Below are 26081 nucleotides of genomic sequence, written 5' to 3'. Positions count from 1 at the left end.
GACTATCTCTGTTTATTGGTCAATCTGTTTTTTTCTTTTTTATTCGTAAAGGAAGTTAGATTATAAGCAATTTGGTTATGTATATTTATTTGTTAATCTATTTTTCATTCGTAAAGAGAGGAAGTTAAATTATAAGTTATTTGAATTATCGGTCTGTTTATTTCTTAATCTGTTTTTCTTATTCGTAAAGGGAGGAAGTTAGATTATAAGTTATTTGAATTATACGTCTGTTTATTTTGTCAATCTAGCTTTTTATTCGCAAATACAAGAAGATATGAATAACTGCCATAACTTTTTCTTGCAGTTGAATAGTAGGTTAGTTTCTTGTCTATTAATATATTTGTTAGTCTGTTTTTCTTTTCTTTTTTTATATTCCTAAAGAGAAAATAGTACGAATAATTCTCATCCCTTTATTTGCAGTTAGATAGTAATTTAGTTGATTATCGTCTGTTCATTTGCCAGGCTTTTTTTTTTAAATTTTCTTATTCGTAAAGGGAAGAAAATATTAAAAAGTTTCATATCTTTACCTTCAGTTAGACAGTTAGTTGATCATCTATGTATTTATTTCTTTACCAATCAACTATTTTGTTATTGGCAGAGAGACGAAGGCATAAAAAAAAAAAAACTCCCTTACGTATCTAGACTTTCATTTAGTAAGTTAATTGATTCTCTCTGTATCTATTTATCAACCAACTATTTTTACTGGCAAAGGGATAGCAAGCCAGTTGATTATCTATTTATTAATTCATCAATCATCTATTTTTTTATGGGAGAGGGGAGGACGGCATGAAAAACACCCATACGTACCTAAACTTTCAACCTGTCCTCTACAAATTCATTATCACTTCACGGTCGAGCGATTGAGTAAGCCAGCAAGCGTCCGGTTCACCACCACCACCACCACCACCACCACCATCGCTGCCACTAATGCTACCACCTGCACAGCTTGGATCGTGATGGTGCATAGAAATAGCGAGCGGTGAACGGTGAGGAGAGAGCGGAGAGCGAGTATTTCCTGCGTTCCTTGTGGTATTTAATTGAATCAGGCTGGAGTCAGGTGCTCCTCTTAGCTCTTACCTCCCACACCTTCCACCTCTCATCTCCCCGCTTGGCAATGTGACGTGATGGGATGGGGGAGGGGGGAGAAGGGCTTGGAGGGGAGGGGAGGATAGAAAGTGTGTTGTTTATCGTCTTCCTTCCTTCCTTCCTTTCATGCTAAATATTTCCTTTTCTTCTTTCTTCCTTCTTTTATGCTTCTTGTTTTTGTTTTGTCTACCTCTTTCTCTTCTTTCCTTCCTTCCTTTTACTCCTTTCTTCTGTTCTTTCTTACTTTCTTCCTTCCTTCATTTCTTTCTGCCTTTCTTCCTTCTTATCATGTTTCTTGTTCTTATGTTTATCTCCTTCCCCCTCTTTCTCTTCCTTTCTTCCTTCCCTCCTTTTTTTCCTTCCTTCTTTTATGTTTCTTATTCTTATGTTGTTTCTCCCTCTTTCTTTTTCTTCCGTTCTTCCTTCACTCGTTCGTTCGTTCGTTCGTTCCTTCCTTTATATTCCTTTATGTTTTCTTGTTATGTTTTTTTTCTCCCTCTTCCTCCCTCCCTCCCTCCCTTCCTTCATCCCTCCCTCCCTCCCTTCCTCCCTCCCTCCCTCCCTCCCTTCCTTCCTTCCTTCCTTCCTTCCTTCCTTCCTTCCTTCCTTCCTTCCTTCCTTCCTTCCTTTATTGGTCATCTATCCTTCTAGTGTTTTGTTTTCTCTTGTACTTATTTTTTTTCTCTCTCTCTCTCTTCCTTCCTTCCTTCCTTGTTTATATTTGGTCTTCTGCAGTCTCCTTGCTATTCTTTCTTTTGTGTTTCTCCTCTCCTTCATTATCTTACTGCCTTACTGTTTTTCATCATTCATTTTTTTAGTTTGTTGTTGTTATTGTTGTTGTTGTTGTTGTTGTTGTTGTTGTTGTTGTTGGTGGTGGTGGTGGTGGTGGTTTTCTTTCTTTATTCCTTCCTTCCTTTTTTTTTCTTTCTTTCTTTCTTTTTCTTTTTCTTCTTTTTCTTCCTCTTCCTACACATTCCTGGCATTCTTTCCCTTCCCAGCTCCCCTCTGAACCTCTCACCATCACGTTTTTTTCCTTCCCTCCTCCTCCTCCTCCTCCTCCTCCTCCTCCTCCTCCTCTTCGACAAAATTTGTGAGGTTGCACGAAGATGACAAAACAGTATTGGAATTCTCAAGTATTTATTTTCACTGCTCTCTCTCTCTCTCTCTCTCTCTCTCTCTCTCTCTCTCTCTCTCTCTCTCTCTCTCTCTCTCTCTCTCTCTCTCTTCGTATGTCTTTTTTTACATTTTTTTTTATCTTTATCTCACGTTGTCATCATCATATTCTCTTTTACGCCTTCTCATCCTGATTCTCTCTCTCTCTCTCTCTCTCTCTCTCTCTCTCTCTCTCTCTCTCTCTCTCTCTCTCTCTCTCTCTCTCTCTCTTTTTCTTACCTACCCTCGCCGGACACACCCTCATATTAAGGCCCTTTCTCGACGGCATATATAATCTGGGTACTCCCTCGCCCCTTACCTGCTTGCTATAGGAAGTACGAGTAATAAAAGACTCCCACTTCCTATCCCCTCCCTCTCCCTGCAGCCTTGATACCTTTGACGCCCACACGGTCCCTCAGCCAGCCGCGCCGCACTCACCCACACGCTTACCTCCGATACCTCAACACTGTATTAATAGTTAGCATTATGGTGGAGAGAGAGAGAGAGAGAGAGAAAGAGAGAGAGAGAGAGAGAGAGAGAGAGAGAGAGAGAGAGAGAGGTGAGTTTATTCTGGATTAGTTTTAGTGTCTTCACGGTGGTTTGCAATCACTTGGTATTGAGGCAGTCAGGTCATACAAGTCTTTAATGCATTATTTTTCAGGTTTACGAGTGTCGCGGGGAAATTCAATGAGAAATGTAGTATATCACGCTATTCAGAAGTGTACTTAAACGACAGTTACAGCAAATGAGTGTGAACTACTTATCAGGCCACATGCCAAGACGGTTTAATGGAGAAGCGGACAGGAATGACCTGCCATAGTTCGGGTTTGGTTCTCTGAAATACAAGCGGTGGTCCACAGATGTCGATTGATGTGACCTGCAAGTTACTCCCTCACGCCTGTGCTGAGGTGACGTTTAATGAGGTAGTGGCCAGAGTCATCTACTGTACATGTAGTGTGTGTGTGTGTGTGTGTGTTAGTTTTTGACAGGCAGGGTAGTGCGCATGGTCAGTCCATGAGGTGTGATGACGTGTGTGACACCACGGTCTTTTCCGCCAATTATTATTAACCTCATTGTTTCTTACCATTGCCCAGACAGGCACGTCACCGTGTAGACAGGCAGGGAGAGTCTCCATGTACAATTGGCCACACTCCTGCGAGGTCCACTTCGCGTTGCCAATGCTGGTCGAGATAGTAAGTCCAAAACACTGGTAGTGAACTTCCCTCGACCCATTCACTAGTGATAGGGAGACCTCTGTTACCTCCCCAATCCTCCCTTCTTACCTCTCCTTACCACTAATGAATGAGTCGAGCAGTTTCCTTCAGGGTGATTGCCAAAGCGAAATTATGAATATACTTGCTTCAGAACATTCTCTCTCTCTCTCTCTCTCTCTCTCTCTCTCTCTCTCTCTCTCTCTCTCTCTCTCTCTCTCTCTCTCTCTCTACTTTTTTTACATCTATCTCACTTTGTCATCATATTATTCTTTTACGCCCTCTCATCGTGATTCTCTCTCTCTCTCTCTCTCTCTCTCTCTCTCTCTCTCTCTCTCTCTCTCTCTCTCTCTCTCTCTCGACCTCCAGTGGCCTCCATCTTGTCAGCCTCTCATCTCTTGCTGGTATTATGTCACCTCCCGGAATCGTGTGTTGAGGTATTTATTTATTTTCATTTAGGTTCGCGTCCGTAAATGTTTCAGTGTCTAATCTCGACAACTTTTAAGGGGTTCAAGAGGAAGTTGTTTTCAGATTTCAAGGGTGTGTTCTTTTTTTTTTGTGATTCTGGGGAGTTTATCAAGGATTGTTTACGTTCAGTGGGCTCTAGTAGAAGTTATTGGGATTTTTCAAGGGTGTTTTCTTGATGGTTTGGAGAGTTTAATAAAGATTCTGCATCTATAATAGGTTTTAGTAGGAATTTTTGGGTTTTTAGGATGTTCATGTGTTTTTAATGATAGTTCAAAGAGGGTTCTGCATCATCAGTGAGAAGAAACAGTCGCGAAAACACGATGAATCACCTCTGATGAGAGAACAAGACGTTTCAAAATGCAGACCCAGACTTACAGTATTCTCACTTGCGTCACCCTCATAAATAAACTGCCTTAGTCGTTCCTTTTGGAGATTTTTTTGATTCCTAGCGTAGATAAACTTTTTTTCAAATCATGATGCTACCACGAGTACAGTTGTCTTTGCTCTGCTTACAATGTGTGACCTAAAAATTCGCCGCAACTTTCCTGCTGTGAATGAGAAGATGAGACAGTTGTTCCCCTCGATTTCCCAAGAAGGAGAAAAAATAAAATCTTAGGCATTTTGTTTATAAAGATGACGTTTGATTGATGAGGTTCTTAACTCTTCCCAACACTTCCTCTTCCCTCCTGCTTCAAATAAGAAAAGAATACAGTTATTCATCTCAGCTTCTCAATAAGTAGAGAAAAAAAAAAAAAAACCGGGCATTTTGTGTATGAAAGTGACCATTACTGACATTCCCACTACACTTCCTCTTCCCTTCTGCTTCAAATAAGAGAAAAAAAAAAGACAATTATTTTACCTCGAGCTCCACGCCAAAAAAGACAGACATTTTGTTTATGAAGGTGATGATTGATGACACTCCTAACTGGTCCTAATACTCCCTCTCTCTCCTGCAGGTGCCGAGTGATGGTGCCCGCCCTTCACGCCTGAGGGCTGGCGGTGGTGTCCCTAATCTGCAGGAGCGCCACCCATCACAGCCCTGAGAGACCATTGTGGTGCCTTACTCTGCCCTCCCTCCTCAGAATCCTCACAATATTGGGGTTTAAGAGTGAAAATTTGAAGGATTACCTAGAAATAAATGAAAAAAAAAATATCATTGTAGCGTCGTACTCTAGCCTCTCTGCTCCGTATCCTCACAAACATCAGGATTTAAAGTTGAGATCTGAGGAATTAATTAGAAAAAAAGAATATTACTGTAGTGCCTTAACCCAGCCTCTCTCCTTATCCTCACATTGCGATTTAAAGGAATATTTGAAGGATTACCTGAAAAAGACGGGGAGAAACTTGGAATTATAGTGGCGCCTTACCCTAGCCTCTCTCCTCCGTATCCTCACAAACATGAGGACTCAGGAGAAGATTTGAGGGATTACTTGAGAAAAATAGAGAAAAAAACTTATATCGTTGTGGCGTCTTATCACTTCCTGCAATTCGTCGGCCTCATATGACCTTGTTGCTGTGGCGCCAAGCTGTTAGGCAGACCATCCCTTCCTATCTCCATTATCAGGGTCTATCAGGATTTAAGAGGTGGTTTGTGGTGTAGCTTTAAAACCCTGATATCCTTGTGACGCCTCGCCGCGGTTTTCTCTTTCCTCCGTACCCTCGCGAGCTGCACCAGGGTTCAGGTTGAGGAACAGTGAAGCTCCGTGGGATTGCTTGAGGGTTCGAAGCTCCGGAGTAAGGCAACTTTCGAATCTTGTTTTCTAAAAGAGTCCATTTCAAGTCTTCTTTGTGTTTATTGGTAAAACTAGCGTCAAGGTTGAGATTAGTAGTAGTGGAACTTAACTTGAAAGACTCGGAGCCTCGGATCAAGACAAAATTGTACGTGGACTCATACTGACTGATTGATTGAAGTCTGCATACTGAAGTTTATGAAATGAGATAAGAAATTGGAATTGTGTTTGAGTAAGACCAGTGAGAGCTTCGTTGTATTGTTCGGGACTCGGAGCTTCGGAACACAAAATAAAAAAAATAACTGAGAACCAATCAAACAAACAAACAAAGTAAAAAATTCCAACAGACAAACAATTAAGCAAAACAAAACTCTTATAAAAAAACTTAGTGATAAACTACAGTATTATTTAATCAAGAGCTGGGAACTTAGAATCAAGGACTCGTAGCCTCGAAGCAAGAAAACTGTACGTAAACTCTCCCTAAGTGACTAACGGAGGGAAACTGTGATGCAGACAGTGGACTGAGATAAGTGAGCAAGTGAAATACTGAACCAGAACAAGTGAATCAAGTACTAAGATGAAATTCACGATGTTTGATCACGTGTTGGTGTTGATGGCGGCTGTGGCGGTGGTGGTGGCGACACAAGAAGGCGGTGTGACTGTCCACTCGACCATTCCAGCAGTCGAAGCGGAGACCAGCCCTGAAGGAGTCACGCATCTGGAAGTAGAAGAGGAAAAGGAGGAGAAGGAGAGACACGAAACGAGTAACGAAGTGATGAAGATGATAGAACAGAATGAAAGACATGACAGCAACGATGATGAGGAGATGACAATAACAGAGGAGAGTGAGAGGCAGGAACCCGGTGACAGAATGATAAATATGATAGGACGGAGTGAAGGGAATGACACGAACGATGAGGAAACCGATAATATGATCATGGGAAGACCGGAAGTTGTAACAGTGCTCCCTGACGTACACAAGTGGCGGAAAATGGACAACTCAGCCGCGAGGAAGGGAAAGCGGAGACCACATAACGCGAGGAGGAACAGGAAGCACAAGGGGCGGAGGAGGAAGTGGAAGAACAGGCAGGCTAAGAAGTTCTACAGGAGGAATAGGACGTATGAGTGGGGCGCCAAGAAGTACCGCAAGAGTGGGGATATGCAGGCTGGACACTGGCAGTACGCGTCTCCCAACCAACGTGAGTACTCTGCTTGTCTTCTCTATGCATGGGGTGTAGATAAAAGGTGTTCTGTTCGGGTGTGGGATTGGTGTTATGTCTCCTGTGTATTCTATGTTATTGAACTCCACTTGGAATTAAGAGAAAGGTGTTTATTATGGTTCTTGATATTATTCTACTGCAAAATTTTCTTTCATCTTTACTTCTTTACCTTTTCTATGCATTCCTTGATACTGAATACTGCCTAAAGATAAGAGAAAGCTTTTTATTATGGTCCTCAGTACGTGTGTGTGTGTGTGTGTGTGTGTGTGTACTAACTCTTTCACTGCTTCACTTTATTCTATTTTATTTATTTTTTTCTTTCCTTCCTTACCTTCCTTATGCATTCCTTGACACTAAGCCGCCTAAAGATAAGAGAACCGCATCCAATGTGGTTTTCTATACAGTTGTGTGTTTGTGTATTGACTCTTTCATTGCTACACATTTTATTTGTTTATTTATTTATTTTTTAGAGGACGATCATAGCAGTGAAAGAATTATACTTAGCACTCTTTAGAACTTAAAGGCAAAAAAAAAAAAAAAAGTAAATAGATAAATAAATGGACACTTTTTACCGTACATTAGTGATAAAAAAAAAAGATGAAGAAAAATAGTACTTAATTATATACTTGATATTATTCACACTACCTAGACTTAAAGGGAGGGAAAAAAAAAAAACTAAAAAGGACGAATCTATTACGAATTTAGTGTATATTGAACCCTAAATGTGGAAAAAAGAGAAGGAAAGAAAAGAAAGCACGTAAATCATGCCTTTAAATGTGTGTGTGTGTGTGCATATGTATATCTGTGTATAAGTGTGTGTGTGTGTGTGTGGGCGGGCGGGAGGGCGAGATAATACCACCACTAGCGAGAAGAATGACACACAAAAAGCCTCCCCCCTCCACGTGTGCCTGTAATCTAACAATTCAAGCCCAGTACAAGCTGAAGAAAAGGGCAAAGCGGACTCTAACGTACACGTGTGAGGCTTGTTGTGTTGCAGGACTCGAGGAAAAGCGACACTAAAAAGCTTAAGCAACTGTGTAGAAATTCATGCAGTAACTTAATTTGTTCCTAGAGAGAGAGAGAGAGAGAGAGAGAGAGAGAGAGAGAGAGAGAGAGAGAGAGAGAGAGAGAGAGAGAGAGAGAGAGAGTGTTACTAAGCAGGAAGTATATAACTGATGATTTTTATAAAGTGAGAGAGAGAGAGAGAGAGAGAGAGAGAGAGAGAGAGAGAGAGAGAGAGAGAGAGAGAGAGAGAGAGAGAGAGAGAGAGAGAGAGAGAGAGAGAGAGAGAGAGAGAGAGAGAGAGAGAGAGCAAACATAAAAAAACAAACAAACCATGCAACAATTTAATTTATTCCCTGAAAACATTTACGAGAGAGAGAGAGAGAGAGAGAGAGAGAGAGAGAGAGAGAGAGAGAGAGAGAGAGAGACCCCCTTCACACACACACATACAGTACACAGGGAAGAAAGAAAGAAAGATCCCGTTTTTATCTGTTTTTCTTTCGCCGACTTCAAGGTGACAGTGTTTTGTCTCACGTACCCTAGCGAGGCAGAGCTAATGTGGCTGGGTGTAGCAGAGTGTAGTGTTAAGTGTGGCGGGTGTACTGTGCTTATCAAGATTTACCGGAACATTAGGCAACCAGGACACACCCACGTACACACCCACACGCGCACACACACGCACACACTCTATACGTACACGCGATGTTCGTCTGTCTGTCTGTCTGGCCGGGCGTCTCAGTTTTGGGTTTCATTTGTTAGTCTCTGCATCTTTTTGTTGCGGGTTTTTCTGCGTCTGGTGGCAATCGATAGCTCAGTGGTGGTGGTGGTGGTGGTGGTGGTGGTGGTGCTACTGTTGCTACTGGTGTGGGTGTTGTTGGTGTGGTAGTGTGGTGATGCTGCTATCCTGACTGCTGCTACTACTGCTGCTGCTACTACTGCTACTGCTGCTGCTGCTACTGGTGGTGGTGGTGATGGTGGTGGTGGTGGTGGTGTTGCTGCTGCTACGGCTGCTGCTGCTTCTTCATCTTCTTCTTTTCATCTTTTCCTCCTCCTCTTCCTTCTTCTTCTTCTTCTTCTTCTTCTTATTTTATTATTATTATTATTATTATTATTATCATTATCATTGTTGTTGTTGTTGTTGTTGTTGTTGTTGTTGTTGTTGTTGTTGTTGTTGTTGTTATTGTTATTGCTGTTGTTGTTATTGTTCCTGTTAGTATCACCACCACCATCACCATCACCACCACCACCACCACCACCACCATCACCACCACCACCACCACCACCACAGTTACGCAAGCCTCAGGTATCACACGCCAGGAAGAGGGAAGCAGCAGGTGTAATTACAAGTTAGTTCACGGCGGCACGAGAACAGGTTTACTGTCTGGCGGATTGTGTTTGGTATTTATTTTGAGGTCGGCCTTGGTGTGTGTGTGTGTGTGTGTGTGTGTGTGTGTGTGTGTGTGTGTGTGTGTGTGTGTGTGTGTGTGTGTGTAGGCGTTTACGAAGCATTAATAGCTGTCTAATGTGTAAAAGATAAGAGAATATTAATCAAAAGAAGGAAAAAAAAAAGAGAGGGAGAGTCAGTATGTTTGTATAAAAGTAACGTATGAAGATAATAGTTTAATAATAGTAATAATAATAATAATAATAATAATAATAATAATAATGATAATAATAATAGGAAAAACAACAATAATAACAAGAACACCACTACTACTACCACCACCACCACTACTACTACTACTACTACTACTACTACTACTACTACTACTACTAACCCACTACTACCACCACTACTTAACATCTACATTACTATGAACATTAAGTCTGTCTATCTGTCTTCCCTGTCTCTCTGTCTCAGCCTGTCTCACATTTTCACAGCAAAGAGATCGAATTTGCAGATAAAAAAAACACCATCAATCAACGCGGTAACTTCCCCAAACATTAACGACATTCCACACATTCCTGCTGTATCAAGAGTTATCAGCAAAAAAAGAAAAAAAAAAGAAAAAAAAAACTAGCGAGGATGGTAAGTGATTTGCTTCTTGCACGGAGACTCGGCGCTTACTGAAGGGTAGCACGTTTTCTGTTGATACGAGTATGCAGCAGAAGAAGAAGAAGAAGAAAGCGCTGCAATGTTCTCTATATACAGGGGTGGTATTTTAACTGACTGTAGGGGGGAGCTATTGAGGTTTTCAGTTGAGTTATTTTTGATGGTTCTGTTGATAGTTTGACAAGATTTCCGTATCAGCGATTAGAAGAACGTTTGTGAGAATACAACTCATTTTATTAACCTATTGATCTGCTGTAACTTCTTTCCATGTGTCAATCTGTGTATTTGTGTATCTATTTATTTATCTGTCTATCTATCTATCTGTCTGTCTTTCTATCTGCCTATCTGTCTATCTATCTATCTATCTATCTATCTATCTATCTATCTGTCTGTCCATATGTCTATCTATCTACCTACTTATCTATCTATATGTCTATCTACTTATCTATCTATCTGTGTGTCTATCTATCTATGTATCTATCTATCTACATATCTATTTTTTTTTTTATATACCATCAAACTTTCCGACGTCTTACCTTGACTATTTTTAACAGGTTTGATTGAAAAAAAAAAAAAAATATTGGCGTTTTCAAGTCTTTTTCTCTTTTACTGATAGTTCAACAAGAATCCCGCATCATCAACAGGTCCAGCAAAACCACCTGAGAGAACCTGACTAATAATAATAATATGTGCGGCCTTTGAAGAAAATAATCTCGACAAAAAATGCAGGAGTAAAAGATTATTGTGATGATGGTTAGTTAATATAATGCCCAGCTCATGTTTATACTCGTACCTTGCAGCCGAGTGAGGTTCCTTGAATACGTGTGTCCCCAGGCAAAGAAATCAATACCACTGCTTGTTTGTTCAGCCCAGTAACAATGCATTATTCCTTGAGAGAGAGAGAGAGAGAGAGAGAGAGAGAGAGAGAGAGAGAGAGAGAGAGAGAGAGAGAGAGAGAGAGAGATATGGTGCAATATTCTTCGTGAGTGAGCGAGTGGAGAAATGTGATGAAATGACAAGAGAAATAAAAGGAGTAACACACTTCTACTCCTTCTTCAGTCACATCCTTTACAAATATATCTTTTTAATGCACCCATAATCCTTCTCTTGGTTCTTCCTCTCCCCATTGCAACCTTGTCTTTCACTGCACCCATAAACCTTCTCTCATTCTTCCTCTCCCCATTGCAACCTTGTCTTTCACTGCACCAATAAACTTTCCCTCAATCTTCCTCTCTCCATTACAAGCATGTCTTTCACTGTATTTATAGCCTACTTTTAGTTCTTTCTTTCTCCTGCCGGATTAGTCCATTCCCAGCTTCCTTCTCCTCTTCCTCCTCCTCCTTCTTCTCCTCCTCCACCTCCTCGTCTCTCCTCTTCACGTGCCCAGAACTCCTCGTATTGTTAATAATGATAATAACAATACTGGCAAAGTGAAAGGGCTGAAAGAAAACGTTAGAAAAATATGCAATTCACGATATAATGAAAGCATTTTACGAAAGAAGTGATAAAGATGAAGATAAAAGATAAAGAAAGAAAAACTGTTTATCTATTTACTTATGTTTTCGCAGTTAACGATGACGAAGATGAGAGAGAGAGAGAGAGAGAGAGAGAGAGAGAGAGAGATGAGAGAGAGAGAGAGAGAGAGAGAGAGAGAGAGAGAGAGAGAGAGAGAGAGAGAGAGAGAGAGAGAGAGAGAGAGAGAGATAACACTGTGTAGTATGATAGGCGAAAAATTAAACGATATAAATGATACCAAAACACACACACACACACACACACACACGCACACACAAATAAAGGGACTAGTATGTTAGGCGCAGAGAGAGAGAGAGAGAGAGAGAGAGAGAGAGAGAGAGAGAGAGAGAGAGAGAGAGAGAGAGAGAGAGAGAGAGTGGGGAGGGGGAGGCACTTACTGGTAGACGCTAACAGTGGTTGTAAATATCGTTAAGTTTCCTTGGTAATCATGACTCTGAGGAGAAGAATGAGGGTGAAGGAGTCTGTGCGAAGGTCACTGAGAAGACTTACCTCCTCCTCCTCCTCCTCCTCCTCCTCCTCCTCCTCCCTCCTCCTCCTCCTCCTCCTCCTCCTCCTCATCCTCCTGTTTGTTTATCCTTTTCTTCTCCTCCACTCCTCAGAAAACGACTTCTTCCTTCCTCCTCCTTTTCTTCTTCTTCTTCTTCCTCGTCCTCCTCCTCCTCCTCCTCTTTCGTTGTTATCTTCATCGTACATCTGTTCTTCCTCCTCCTTGCTTCTTTCTCTCTTTTTTTTTTCTCCCTATTTTTTCAACAGCCACATTAAAAAAAAATATATGTAAAAAATAATCTTGTCCATCTTACGAAATATTCTGGGAAGTCCTTTTTTTATTTTTTTATTTCAGTTTTATTTTTTGTAATTAAAAGTCCCATTCCTCTCTCTCTCTCTCTCTCTCTCTCTCTCTCTCTCTCTCTCTCTCTCTCTCTCTCTCTCTCTCTCTCTCTCTCTCTCTCTCTCTCTCTCTCTCTCTCTCTCTCTCTCTCTCTCTTAGTTAGTTGGAAGAATATAATTTGTTGCAACCAGAGAGAGAGAGAGAGAGAGAGAGAGAGAGAGAGAGAGAGAGAGAGAGAGAGAGAGAGAGAGAGAGAGAGAGAGAGAGAGAAGATGGTGCAACATTTTTCGTGAGTGAGAGTGAAGAAATATGATGAAACAAGAAAAAAAAAAGAGAAAAGTGAAAGATGAAAGGGAAAAACGTAGAAGAGAATTGAGAAGTGGCACAGAAAGAGAGGAATATATTTGAGGGAGAAAGGAATTGAAGAGATGTGGCAAGAGTGAAGAAAAGACATGAGGAAAGCAAGGATAAAGACAGGAAGGAAGGAATGAGAGGAAGAAATGAGAGGAAGATCAAGATAAAGCAAGGAAGTAGAGGGAATGATGTAAAGAAGGGAGGTGAAGGTAAAATAAAGGAGGGAAGGAACGAAGGAAAGAAAGAAAGAAAGAAGTAGGAAAAGTGATAATGAAGTGATAAATAAAAATAAAAGACGGAAAACAAGAAGATAAAAAAGTGACTATTTACTTACGAGGTAAAATAAAAGAACTGAGTGTAAATGTGATAGAGAAGAGAAGAGAAAAGGATGGAGATTATAAGGAGGAGGAAAGCTGAAATAAGTGATATAAAAGAAAAGAAAAGAAAACAAGAAGAAAAGAAAAAAAATATATACAACTTCATTTATTTAATAGGAGGAATATAACAGGGGGGTGTATATATATAACAGGGAAGGGGTGGAAATATAACGGTGAGGAGGGGTGAGGGAGGGATGTGACAAGTTAGTCACTCAGGAGGCGATGCAACAACTGTGCCACATTCCTTATTGGCAAAGTGCGGCACAGTGCCTCGTTGGGTCAAGCACCGCAGGAGGGGGAGGAAGGAGGAGGAGGAGGAGGAGGAGGAGGAGGAAGAGGTAGTGGAGGAGGAGTAGGAGGAGGTTATCACGTAGATGCATGCATGTTTCTCGTTCATCTCTCTCTCTCTCCTCTCTCTCTCTCTCTCTCTCTCTCTCTCTCTCTCTCTCTCTCTCTCTCTCTCTCTCTCTCTCTCTCTCTCTCTCTCTTATGCTTTCTCACATCCTTCGTTCTCACACCCTCTTTTTCACCTGTCACCTCACCTCGTCACGTCTTGAAGTAGTGGTACTGTTGAACTCAATCGACAGAAAATTAAAAGATTACAGTTGCAAGGATTTGTCAAGAGAATTAGAATAAAAATAGTAACTAAGATTATTGTAGCTATAAGGATTAGGGTCAAGAGGATTACAGTTAAGATTACACACAAAAAGTAAAAATAATCTAATGCTTACCGTCTCGATAGGTTACAGTCAGAAGTATTACAATCAAAAGCGTTACCTCATTTAGAAGATTACAGTGAAAGTAATTACAGTTGATGGTTAGTGAAAGGAAATCAATAAAGTATTACAGTCAATAGCATTACAGTTGAAGATAACAGTGAAAAAAAAAGTAATTGAATGAATAGAGTTAAGGTGATTACACTTCCTTACAGGCAAAAAGTAGCTTTATTTTTTCCTTGTAATAAATTGAATAAATAGATAGAGAAATAAATATAAAGATTAAAAGGCATGAAATAAGTACATCAACAACAACAACAACAACAACAACAACAACAACAACAGAACAGTAAAATGACACTGGTAGAGAAACAAATATTAAAATACAAAGAAGAGAGACAGAAAGAAAGAAAGAAAGAAAAGAAACAGAAGAACGAAACAGAAGGAGAGTTAAGTAAAACGAAGTAACAAGATTTTGATAAAGATGCGTTTCCTTTCCCTCCCTCTCCCTCTCTCTCTGCATCTTTAGACCATGACGCACTTGTCTCATTATCCTGACTGGGTTTCCTCGTGTGTGTGTGTCTGTGTCTGTCTGTCTGTCTGTCTGTGTGTGTGTGTGTGTGTGTGTGTGTGTGTGTGTGTGTGTGTGCGCGCGCCACTGACTCATTATGCATCGTGGTGTTAAAAGAAGAGCGGAGACTTAACATGATCCTGCTGTCTTGAGTTTATATGATGCTTCTGATGCTGCGTCCTCTTAAAGATGCTTGGGTGGGCCACTTTGTGATTTTTTATAATAGTTTGTGTTTTTTCTTGTTTGCTTCAGTTGTGTGTTTTTTTTTTTTTTTGTCTTTTTGATTGAGTTTATTTTCTAGTTCTGTTTAGTTTCCCGATTGTGTTTTTTTTTTATATCTACGTGTTTACTTTTTTGGTTCTTGTTTACTTTTTTTTGTTCAAGCTGTTTACTTTTCTGTTATATTTATTTTTGAGTCTTGTTTCCTTTTTTTTTTCAATAATGTTACTTTTTCATGCTTGTTTACTTTTTTGTTATGGTTACTTTTGAGTCTTGTTTCCCCCCCTTTTTTTTTTTAATAGTGTTTACTTTTTCAAGATTGTTTACTCTTTCAAAATCTCAGTCGTGTTTACTTTTTTTTTCAGTCGTGTTTATTATTTCAGTCGTGCTTACTTTTAACTATTTATTTTTCCAACTGTATACTTTTTTTTAATCATGTTTATTTATTCATTTTTTTCAATCGAGTTTAGTTACTTCAGTCGTGTTTACTTTTTGATTATTTGCATTTTTTTTTTTTTTCAATAAAATTAACTTTTTATTCCCTTTACTTTTCCAGTCACGTTAACTTCAATGACACATATGAACATTGCTTAACACTTCCCGAACCTTCCCTCATGTTCACTGCATTGCTCTAACGCCACAGTATAATAAAAGACAAACAAATAAGCAGTAAGAACGAAAGGTTAATGAACGTATTCAGTGTGGAGTCAGCTTATGCACTTGAAGGAATTTAGAGCGCAGTGTGCAGGCATGAAGGTTCGTAATGAGACACTCGGGTAAAGACAGATACGCTGCACTTGTGTCTCTCTCCTCTGTCCCCCTTCCTTATTTACTCCCTCCTGAAACTCGACTTTCATTAAGAGAGGAATTTCAAGGCAACTTCATACTTAAACTCCTTCATCTATTAAGCTGTTTTTTTCTTTCCTTTTTTTTTTAATTTGTTTTCTTAAGGGGTGAAATATAGTTACCTGGTCTTTTTCTTTTTTTTCAATTTGTTTTTGGTTTAGTTTATCTCCCTTGTGCATAAAATGATGAAAAATAATGGGAGGGTAAAGACAGAAGGCGTAGATATATATGGAATAAAGAGAAAAAAAGAAGAAGAAAGTTAATGAGAGACTGAAGATAGAAGATAAAAGATAAAGATGGAATAGAGACAAAAAATAAAAAAAAGAAAAGAATAATGAAAGACTGAAGCACTGCACAAAGATAAAAAAAAATAAACAGACAAAAAAAAAAGAAGAAAAAAATAATGAAAGACTGAAGATAGAACACAAAAGTAAAGATAAAGATGGAATAAAGAGAGAGAGAGAGAGAGAGAGAGAGAGAGAGAGAGAGAGAGAGAGAGAGAGAGAGAGAGAGAGAGAGAGAGAGAGAGAGAGAGAGAGAGAGAGAACTTGGAAGAAGGAATAGGGATGTTTCAAGAGAGGATCATTAAAACACCCCTGTAAGTAATCTATCTCACCCATTCGCTAACCCCTTCCTTCTGTACCGTACTCTGGAACTCCGCGGCTGCTCCTGTACTTCCTCCCTCCTGTGACGTGAACAAAGACAAAACGATAAACAAAATGAAAAAAAGAAAGAAAAACACAACTGCTTCACACACTCACTCACTCACCATCAACTCCCCTAGGAAAAAAAAAATAAAATAAAAATAAAAAAAAGACCTTGAAATTCGACTTAACTTCAAACCCTCCTCTACCCAACACACTCACACCAAACCAATTTTAATAAGGAAGAGGAGAGGCTAACATTCTTCACCGCGTGCCAGGCTCGTGGTGCTTGCGGCGGGAGTGGTGTGAGGGGCGTCTTGTGTTGGGCTCAAGTGGGAGTCAAGTATAAGTTAGTAATAGTGTGGGGGAGCTGAGAGATTGCGTATATAATTTCGAGGTCGTGGAGGTTATATACAACGTACACCACCGCTGCCATCATCGCCAATAAGAAGGCCTGGAGGAGAAGCAGGAGGAGGAAGAGTAGGAGGTGGTGGTGGAGGATGAGCAGGAAGATGAGGGGATAAACAAGAAAGGGAGATGAAAAAAATAAGTACAAGACAGTGAGGAAAAGAACAGGGAGAATAATGATGATAAAGATGGTGATGATAAAGATGATGATGATGATGATGATGATGATGATGATGATGATGGCGATGATACTACTACTACTACTACTACTACTACTACTACTACTACTACTACTACTACTACTACTACTACTAGTAATGAGAAGTTGAAATAGAACAGACACAGTGGAAGAAGAAGAAGAAAAAAAGGAAAAGAAAGAAAAAAATAAAATAAAATGAGGAAGAAGAACAAGAACAAAAAATAATACCAAGAAAAAGAAGAAAAAGAAGAAAAAAAGAAGAATGAAAAAATTACAACAACAACAACAACAACAACAACAACAACAACAACAACAAGAACAACAACATCATATCCAATTTACATATCATTCCCTTTTACATCTTCACTTCATCTCTTCTCTCATCTCTTTCTTTTCTTTCTTCTACTTCTCCTAATCACCTTTTCCTTATTCTTCTCTCCACTCAAACCTGTTTCTTTGCTCTTCCTTTTCTCTTTCACAATCTGCATTTATAATTCCTTTGTGTTACTTCTTACTCTTCATTCCACGAACAGCAAATACGTAACAGAGAAATTGAAAGAAACGAGTAAGAGAAAACAGAGGATGAAAATACATATAGGAAACGAGAGAAAAGAAGGAGGGGATAAAAGAAGATGAGAAGAAAAGAGGAGAATAGCAAGATGTTAGAAAGGTACACAGTAAAACAAAATAAAGAGTAAAAAAAAGAGAAGAAATGAAAGGAATAACAAGATTTTAGAATAATGGAAGGAGAAATGAAACAGGGAGTGAAGGAAGGCAAGAAGAAAAGAAGGGAATAAAAAGATTTTAGAATAATGAAAAGAGAAACGAAGGAAGAAGTGAAGGAAGAGAAGAAAGAGACGAATGGTAAAATTTTAGAATATTACAAAGATAAATGAAACAAGAAATAAAGGAAAGAAAGGAAAGAAGGAAGTAGCAAGATATTGAAATAGTAAGAAACGAAGGAAGGAATGAAGAAACAGGAGAAGAAAAGAGATGAATAGAAAGATATCAGAATAATACAAAGAGAAACGAAAGAAGGAATGAAGGAAGAGGAGAAGAAAAGAGAGGAACAAAGATACTAGAATATTGGAAAGGGAAAAGAAGGAAGAAGTGAAGGAAGAGAAGAAAAGAGAGAAACAGAAAGATACAAAAATACTGAAGAGATAAACGAAGGAAACAGTGAAGGAAGACGAGAAGAAAAGATAAAAAAAAAATATTAAAATACTACAAAGATAAACGAAAGAAGAATTGAAGAAAGGGAAGGAAAAGAGGAATAACAAGATATGGAAATAATCTTCATCTTTCAATTCTTCTCACGGCCAAGTGTCAGAAGTAATTGATTGATTGACTGACTGATTGATTAAAGGGCGCGAGGTAACGCATTCAGAGGAGAAAAGGGAAGGATAGAAGCGAAGGAAGGAAAAGAGAAAGGAAGGAAGGAAGGAAGGAATAAAAGAAGGTGGAGGAGGAATAGGGAGGAGGAAGAAATTGGACTAGGAAAGGAAGAAAATAAGAAAGAAATGAGAGTGAAAGAGGGAGATAAGAGGAAGGAGGAGGAAAAAGGGAGGAAGGAAAGAAGGGAGATAAATTTAAAGGTAGTAAGAAAACTGATAAGAAAGGAAGAAAAATGTAAAAAGAGTCGTTTGAAGGAAAAAGATATGTGTTCGACTCTTGACCAGCAGGGGCACAGGAAACGCAGGTAACAGTGCAGGTGTTTATTCACAGAAGGTGTGAACAGAAGGCTGGAGGTAGGTGATCTCTCGGCGCCAGGCCGCGCACTTCCACTTAACACTTATGACTGAAGCCTAGCTCGTTCACTCATACACGTATTCATGCCTCACACAAGTCTCGCTCATTCACTCGTTCACACAACTAGCTAACAACCACACACCTCCCCCGAGACATAAGGAAGATTCCTTATCTTTGTTATGGCTACCGTAACACATGAAACAAAGTTACAATGATTGAAGTACAGAAAACACGGTACATATACACAAAACAAACACAGCGTACAATGAACACGTACGACTAATCGTAGGTGCTACGGTGCCACCGCACCTGCAGTCGTCTCGGCTCCCTACGCTGTCGGCTGCTTCGACGCTCTGGTTGCTCTCGGCCACGGTGTACCCCGTTACCCTGATGCTCCGGGCTGCCGGGATGGTGGTGTTCCTCGTGACCCTGATGCTGAAGCGCTGCACCGCCATGAGCGGTGTGCTGCTCGACAGGAAGGGGAGCAAGAGGTCTGTGTGGGCGTAGGTGTCTTCTATTACGCCACATCACGCGACCGCTGCCCATCTTGATGAGGTAGTCTCTCCTTCGCCCAACAGCCACGATGACACCCAGGCGATCCCAGAGGCCTGTCGTGTGATCTTGAACGTCGACGTGGCCACCGAGGTGCAGGAGAGGAAGAGTACGGGCGGACGCGTCGTGGCGAAGTTTCGCTTTCTTCCTCAGTCGCTCTGCCTTGGCGTCGCACTCATCAGCAGCGCGCTGCCACTGCTGAGCGTATGAGCGATGATGAGCCGGGACACAGGACCTCATAGGATGACCGAAGAGGACTTGTGCTGGTGATCGCCCTTCCGCCCTCGGAGTGTTGCGCAGTTCCAGCAACCCGCGAGCGAACGCATCCTCGTCCAGGTGTCCCTGCTGTGTGGTCGTGAGGATCAGCTTCTTCACGGACTTGACCGCTGCCTCGGCGTGACCATTGGAGCGTGGATAATGAGGTGAAGATACACGATGCTCCACCCCCCATCGAGCCAGGAAGCGCCGTACCGATGAAGAAGTGAACTGCGGTCCACCGTCAGTCCTCAGGAGAACAGGCACGCCCGTGTCGGCGAACACACCCCGAAGGACACGAACGAGCTGATCAGCCGATGCTGGACGTGAGCATGCAGACACGTGAGGCCACCCAGACAAGCGATCTACATACACGAGGTATGTACGGCCTGCTGCGTGGAAGTAGTCTGCAGAAACTGACTCAAACACCCCTGCTGGGTGTGTCCGTGTCCTGCCAGAGAGGTTCGTTGGCTTGGCTTGGTAGGAGTGGACGGCATAGTGAGCATCCAGAAACGACGTTCTCAACGTCTCTGTCCATACCAGGCCAGTACACCGTTTGTCGGGCCCGTCGCTTGGTGCGCTCCATCCCCTGATGACTGTCATGGAGTCGCTCTAGTGTTTCTCGGCGGAGGCTGTGAGGAATAAGAAGCCTCGGCCCGTAAACCACCAGGTCGTCGTCTACGGCCAGCAGACTGCGCACCGGCCAGTACGTACGCAAGCGGTGATCGAGGTCGTGGCAATGATCAGGGAAGCCCTCGATGATGACGTTCTTGAGCAAGCAGTACTCCCCGTCTCTTGCTGCTGCGGCACGTACCATTTCCACAGTCTGATCCTGGAGTGGTGCTAAGCGGACGCCGTCCTCATTGGTGGCAGATAACGCTGAGATGACCGCTGAGTGGAGAGGGTCGAGGTCACCAGAAGTAGCAGCATCCTCTTCCTCCACTGGGTCCTGTACTGGAGCACGTGAGAGGGCGTCGTCTGTCAACTCGATGGCCATGGATCCACCAGCCATTGCACGTAAACCTTCCTTTGCTTCGAAGACGCTGGGAAAGGCCTTGATCACAGCAGCAGCGTGCCCCGCACGCTGCTGTGGCGTTGGGTCGTAGGAATGAGGCCAGCTGATCACTTCTGTGGGCGTAGATAGAGGTGGCTGCGAGGCGGTCGGGTACTCGATGGAGCTGTTGCCGGTGTGCTGTTCTTCCCTGCGTAGCGGTCGGATTTGAGCCGGAAAATCTTCGGGGAGGATTCCGAGAGCGATGGAATCGTACCAGCTAAGCAGCGCCCCCTTCACCTCCTTCACCACGCTCACAACAGTCTCAGCTTCCCTGTCGCCCAGTTGCAAGTGCGACGAGAAAGTTCCTACACAGGTGAGGGGGTGATTACCGGCAGCATAAAGTCCATCACCATCAGCGGGCGCCAAGCTGGAGGGCGGGATTCCAAGGAGTGTTGCCGTGTCGAGGCCAATAACGGTCGTTTCGGCCCCAGAGTCAGGAGTCCACGTAATCTTGTCTCTTCCAGCGGGATGTGTGGCGGTAATGAGCACCTGGGGCGCAGGTCGTGCCGTCACCGTCTTTGTGTATACGCCTGATAAGAGCTGGTATACACTGGCACTGGCTCCCCGCCTCGGGCCTGCACCGCGATGAGGAGAGACAGTTGAGGAACTCCTCGAAGCTCCTCGTCGTTTCCTCACTGTCTGCTGACATACACTCGCAAAATGCCCTCTTTTCCCGCAGTTACGACACACTTTATCTATTGCCTGGCATCCCCTTTTGTCACTGCGACAATTTTTGCCACAACGATAACAGCCCGTGGGGCTTGAGCCCCCGAAACTGCCCTTCCTGTAGTTCGAGACAGCGTTCACACCATGGCTCGAAGAGTGAGAGCCGCCCCTTAGTACTGCACTACACTGGTTAGCGCTCTCTGATGCTCTGCAAATATCTATGGCGTTTTCAAGGGTGAGTTTCTTGTTTTCCAGCATGCGTTTCAGAGCCACTTCGTCTCGTGTCCCAACGACAATTCTGTCACGCAGCTGATGGTTTATGCACTGGTCGCAAAAGTCACAGAAATTGGCGATTTCCTTAACAGCACATAAAAGGTCGTCAAAACCTTCTTGCGTTTCTTGCACGCGGGAGTAGAAGTCTCTTCTATCCATGATGATGTTGCGCTGGCTTCGCAGGTACTCACACATTGCATCGAGGATGGTTCTTAACTCCGCGTCTACTCGGTAAGCTTATCCCGTAGCGAAGTGTACGGGTCCACTCGTCGTCTAGGACAGCAGCGAGTGCCGCCCTCTGCTCAGCCAGGGAGAGACAGTCTATCCTGGCGAGGGTTACGTATCCTTCAAACTTATGGCGCCACGTGTCGAACTCACGTAAAGATGCTGACGCCGTTAAGTGAGGAATGATGGTGGCGGGACGTCGGGAACCTCGCGCCCTGGGTAGACGTGCTGCGGGCTGTGGTTTCGCCTTCATTGCTCGCCGTGGTGCGACTGGGAGCTTGTGTCCCCCACTCTCTCCAGCAGCTGGGTTAAACGCTCCTCGCGAGCCTGACTCTGCTCCGACTGTCGCGCTAGCAGAGCCTGACTCTGCTCCGACTGTCGCGCTAGCAGGGCAGCCAGCGCCTCCAACTGCTTCTCCATTCTGCGCCGTACCCACTGCAGCCTTGTCCTGATCCTACTCACTGCGCCATGTTCGACTCTTGACCAGCAGGGGCACAGGAAACGCAGGTAACAGTGCAGGTGTTTTATTCACAGAAGGTGTGAACAGAAGGCTGGAGGTAGGTGATCTCTCGGCGCCAGGCCGCGCACTTCCACTTAACACTTATGACTGAAGCCTAGCTCGTTCACTCATACACGTATTCATGCCACACACAAGTCTCGCTCATTCACTCGTTCACACAACTAGCTAACAACCACACAATATGGAGTAAGAAAATAGTGAAGGAAATAAAGCAGAAAAAGAAGGAAAGAAAAAAAGAAGGAAAGAAAGAAAGAAAGAAAGAAAGAAAGAAAGATAGGGAAGCAAGAAGAAAGGAGGAGAGAGTGAAAGAGAGAAGAAATGAAATAAACAAGAAAGAAGGAAGGGAAGGAAGGAAGGAAAAAGAAGAAATGAAGAAAAAAGAAGGAATAAATAAAGAAAGAAGAAAGGTAAGGAAAGAAAGGAAATCAAGAAAGGAAGGAAAGAAATCAAGAAAAGCACAGAAGAAAGAAGAAAGAGAGAAAAAGAAAGAAGAAACGACGAAAGGAAAACAAAGAAGGAAAAAATGAAGCAAGGAAATAGAAGAAACAAGAAAGAAAGTAAAGAAAACAAACAAACAAACAAGAAAACAAAGAGGAAGTAACATTGCAAGTTTTAAAGATGAACAAGGAAGGAAGGAAGGGAGGAAGGAAGGGAGGAAACAAGACAGGAAGGAAGAAGGGAGTGGTATTGCAAGAGTTTAATCATGAGGCAGTAAGCGGACTGGGCGAGGCGAGGGAAGCGAGGTGAGGAAGAGGCGAGGCAAGGCGACACGACACAACCACCAACACCACCACCACCACCATCACCACCACCACCACCACCATCACCACCACCACCACCAAAGAGAAGCCAAAGTCATGACGATGAAATAAACAAGTGAAGATTTGAGCCACACGAGGACGGTAGCGAGGTGTGAAGGGTGGTGACATCATGCCTCTCTCTCTCTCTCCTCTCTCTCTCTCTCTCTCTCTCTCATCCTCTCTCTCTCTCTCTCTCCTCTCTCTCCTCTCTCTCTCTCTCTCTCTTATCTATTATTATCTCTGTTCTTTGCTCGTATTTTATGATATAATCTCTTGTATTAGTTTTTCTTTCTCACGTTACATTATTATCCTCTCTCTCTCTCTCTCCTCTCCCTCTCCTCTCTCTCTCTCTCTCTCTTCTCCTCTCTCTCTCTCTCTCTCTCTCTCTCTCTCTCTCCGTTGTTATTTCTCTATTTTTTCTCCATTTTTTTCTTACGTCTCAACATATTCATATAATTTTATTTTCTCTGCCGCACCCTGTTCCTAACTCTCTCTCTCTATCTCTCTCTCTCTCTCTCTCTCTCTCTCTCTCTCTCTCTCTCTCTCTCTCTCCCCACGTGGCCATTGCAGCAGAGAACAGCAGGTCTGTGTCTAGATAAGGGTGAAAAGGGCTGTTTGTGACACCATCTCCGCCCGCCCTGCCTGGACACTGTCACGGGGGGGGAGAGAGAGAGAGAGAGAGAGAGAGAGAGAGAGAGAGAGAGAGAGAGAGAGAGAGAGACGATGAGAGAGAGAGAGAGAGAACGTCGGATATGCTTAGCGAGGTAGGAAAAAGGACAGAGAAAAAGATGAACGAGGCTTATTAAGAGAGAGAGAGAGAGAGAGAGAGAGAGAGAGAGAGAGAGGAGAGAGAAGAGAGAGAGAGAGAGAGAGAGGAATAAGCCATCGGGAAAGAAAAAGGATACACAATCGAGAGAGAAAGAAAACACCCGTTAGAAGTATGAACACACACACACACACACACACACACACACACACACACACACACACACACACACACACCAGGAAACAGGGGCCGTGAGACAAATCATACACCCTCACACACCCTCCCACACACCCCCACACACCCTCCCACGCATCCTCACACACCCTCCCACTCACAACCCCAGACGTGCAATCAAAGTATCAGATGTCCATTGACTCATATATTCTCAAAACCCTCAGGCGTTCTCAAGAATTCCCAAACCCCCCCCTAGGATATAACTGTGTTCGTGTTTTCTTTTTTTTTTTCCCTAACGTAACTTAACACATCCCAACCTAACCCCTCGTGGAGATAACTGTGTTCGTATGGGTGTTTTTAACCTAACCTAACCTAACCTAGCTTAACCTAACCTAATTTAACCTAACCTAATTTAACCTAACCTAACCTAACCTAATTTAACCTAACCTAACTTAACCTAACCTAACCTAACTTAACCCCCCCCTGGAGATATTTGTGTTCGTATGGGCGTTTTTTTTTCTAACCTTGCTTAACCTAACCTAACCTAACCTAACCTAACCTAATTTAACCTAACCTAACCTAATTTAACCTAACCTAACTTAACCTAACCTAACCCTCTGGGGATAATCTTGTTCGTATGGGTGTTTTTTCTAACCTTGCTTAACCTAAAATAATTTAACCTAACCTAATCTAACCTAACCTAACCTAACTTAACCTAACCTAATTTAACCTAACCTAATCTAACCTAACCTAACCTAACTTAACCTAAGCTAACTTAACCTAACCTAAACTCCGGAGATAATTATGTTCGTATAGTTTTTTTCTAACCTAACCTAACTTAATGGAACCTAACCTAATGTAACTCCCTGGATGTTTAAGTTTATTATGTTCATACGTTTCTTTTATCTGTCTGAAAACCAAAAGCAACACGAAAAACTCCCTTGAAAACACCCTTGAAAAAGCAAAACCACACTGAATCATGAAAACACCCTTGAAAAAACTGAAATAATTAAATCACCTTCGAAAAAACACGCTGAAATAATGAAAACACCCTTGAAAAAAACAAAACAAACACACTGAGATCACGAAGAAAGAAAAAAAAAAAACCCTTGAAAACACAATGGAATCACGAAAACACCTTTAAAATCACCTTTAAATGCACCTTTCAAAAACCAAAACCACACTGAATCACGCAAACACCCTTGAAAGCAACATTAAAGAACCAAACACCACACTGGAACCACGAAAACAACCTTAAACAAAAAAAATATATATATACACCCCAACCTTGCAAACACCCCCTCGAAAACATACACGCTATCAGTGTTTAGCAATTCTACCCAACTACCTCGAAGTACCAACGCCACCAAGGACAAGATGAGGCAAGGCGAGGCGAGGCGAGGCAAAGCAGAGGCGAGTGGGCGAGCAGGTGGTAGCGAGGGGAGGAGATCTGCCGTGTGCATAGCTAAGGGCGTGGACAATCAGCGGCGCCAGGCTTATTTGGCTTCATGGCTCATAAACGCGTGGATGAGCTGCTCGGTAAACACGCAGCCTCCTCTTTCATGTTGTGACGTAATGCACGCCTCTGTTTGCTTGCCTGACGCGCGGAGAACGAGGAGGACGAGGAGCGGAAGGAGGAGAAGAAGGAGGGGGATGAATTACTGGGGAAGTTTGAGAGGTACTTTTAGATGAAGTTTAAAAAGGATCTGGAAACAAAGGGTGAGAGATAGGAGGGGATGAAAAGGAAGAAAAGAAGGGGGAGAGAAGGAATATGAAGAGGAAAGGAAGAAGGAATGAGTGGTAGAAAAGGATGTAGAGGAACGGTTTGGGAAGAAAGAGATAGGAAGGAAACAAGAGGGAAAAAAAAATAGAAGAGGAGGAAAAACGGTACATGAAGAAAGTGAAGAACGAAGAATGGAAGAGGAACTAAGGAGGAAGATAGAAATAGAAGAGAAAGAAGAGGAGGAAGAGAAGAGGAAATTAAACAAAAAATGTAGAATAAAGGAAGGATGAGGAGGAGCAGGAGGAGGAGGAGGAAAAAAGAAGCGAAATGTTGTAAAAGAGCAACTGGAGAAGAATTAGAATTAGAAAAAAAAACAAGGAAAATGAGAGAGAGAGAGAGAGAGAGAGAGAGAGAGAGAGAGAGAGAGAGAGAGAGAGAGAGAGAGAGAGAGATAATAATTGTAGGAGAAATTGTAGTTAAAGAAGAGAGAAAAGAAAGAAAACATAAGAAAGGAGGAAAAAGATAAAACCGAGAAAATAGACGAATAAAGAATAAAAAGATAAAGAGAAAAAGTAGCTAATAATCGGAGAAGTGGGAGATAAAGAGAGAAAAAAAAAAGAGAGGAGGAAAATGAAGGGAAGAACTTAATGCCTGTCAGAAAAAGAGGAGGAAAAAGAGAGAAAAAAGGAAAATAAACGTAGGA

General features: G+C 42.2%; 1 protein-coding gene across 5 annotated transcripts in view; it reads left to right on the top strand.

Annotated features, from left to right (window-relative positions):
• Nucleotides 1-26081, top strand: part of LOC135089318 (uncharacterized) — an 83105-nt gene that overhangs the window by 5601 nt on the left and 51423 nt on the right. For 2 of the 5 annotated variants that reach the window (XM_063984852.1, XM_063984854.1), the window contains exons 2-3: nucleotides 3333-3431; nucleotides 4874-6846. In XM_063984852.1, the coding sequence (XP_063840922.1) occupies nucleotides 6225-6846 (622 nt within the window). In that variant the 5' untranslated portion in view covers nucleotides 3333-3431; nucleotides 4874-6224. Of the gene's footprint in view, nucleotides 1-3010; nucleotides 3162-3332; nucleotides 3432-4873; nucleotides 6847-26081 lie in introns of those variants that run through there. The other 3 variants (XM_063984853.1, XM_063984851.1, XM_063984855.1) reach the window with 3 other exon arrangements.

This window comes from Scylla paramamosain, chromosome 32 (assembly GCF_035594125.1).
Source record: "Scylla paramamosain isolate STU-SP2022 chromosome 32, ASM3559412v1, whole genome shotgun sequence".
In the NCBI taxonomy this organism is placed as follows: domain Eukaryota; kingdom Metazoa; phylum Arthropoda; class Malacostraca; order Decapoda; family Portunidae; genus Scylla; species Scylla paramamosain.
Note: the sequence above shows the minus strand (reverse complement) of the source record. Positions and strands in the feature narration are given on the sequence as shown.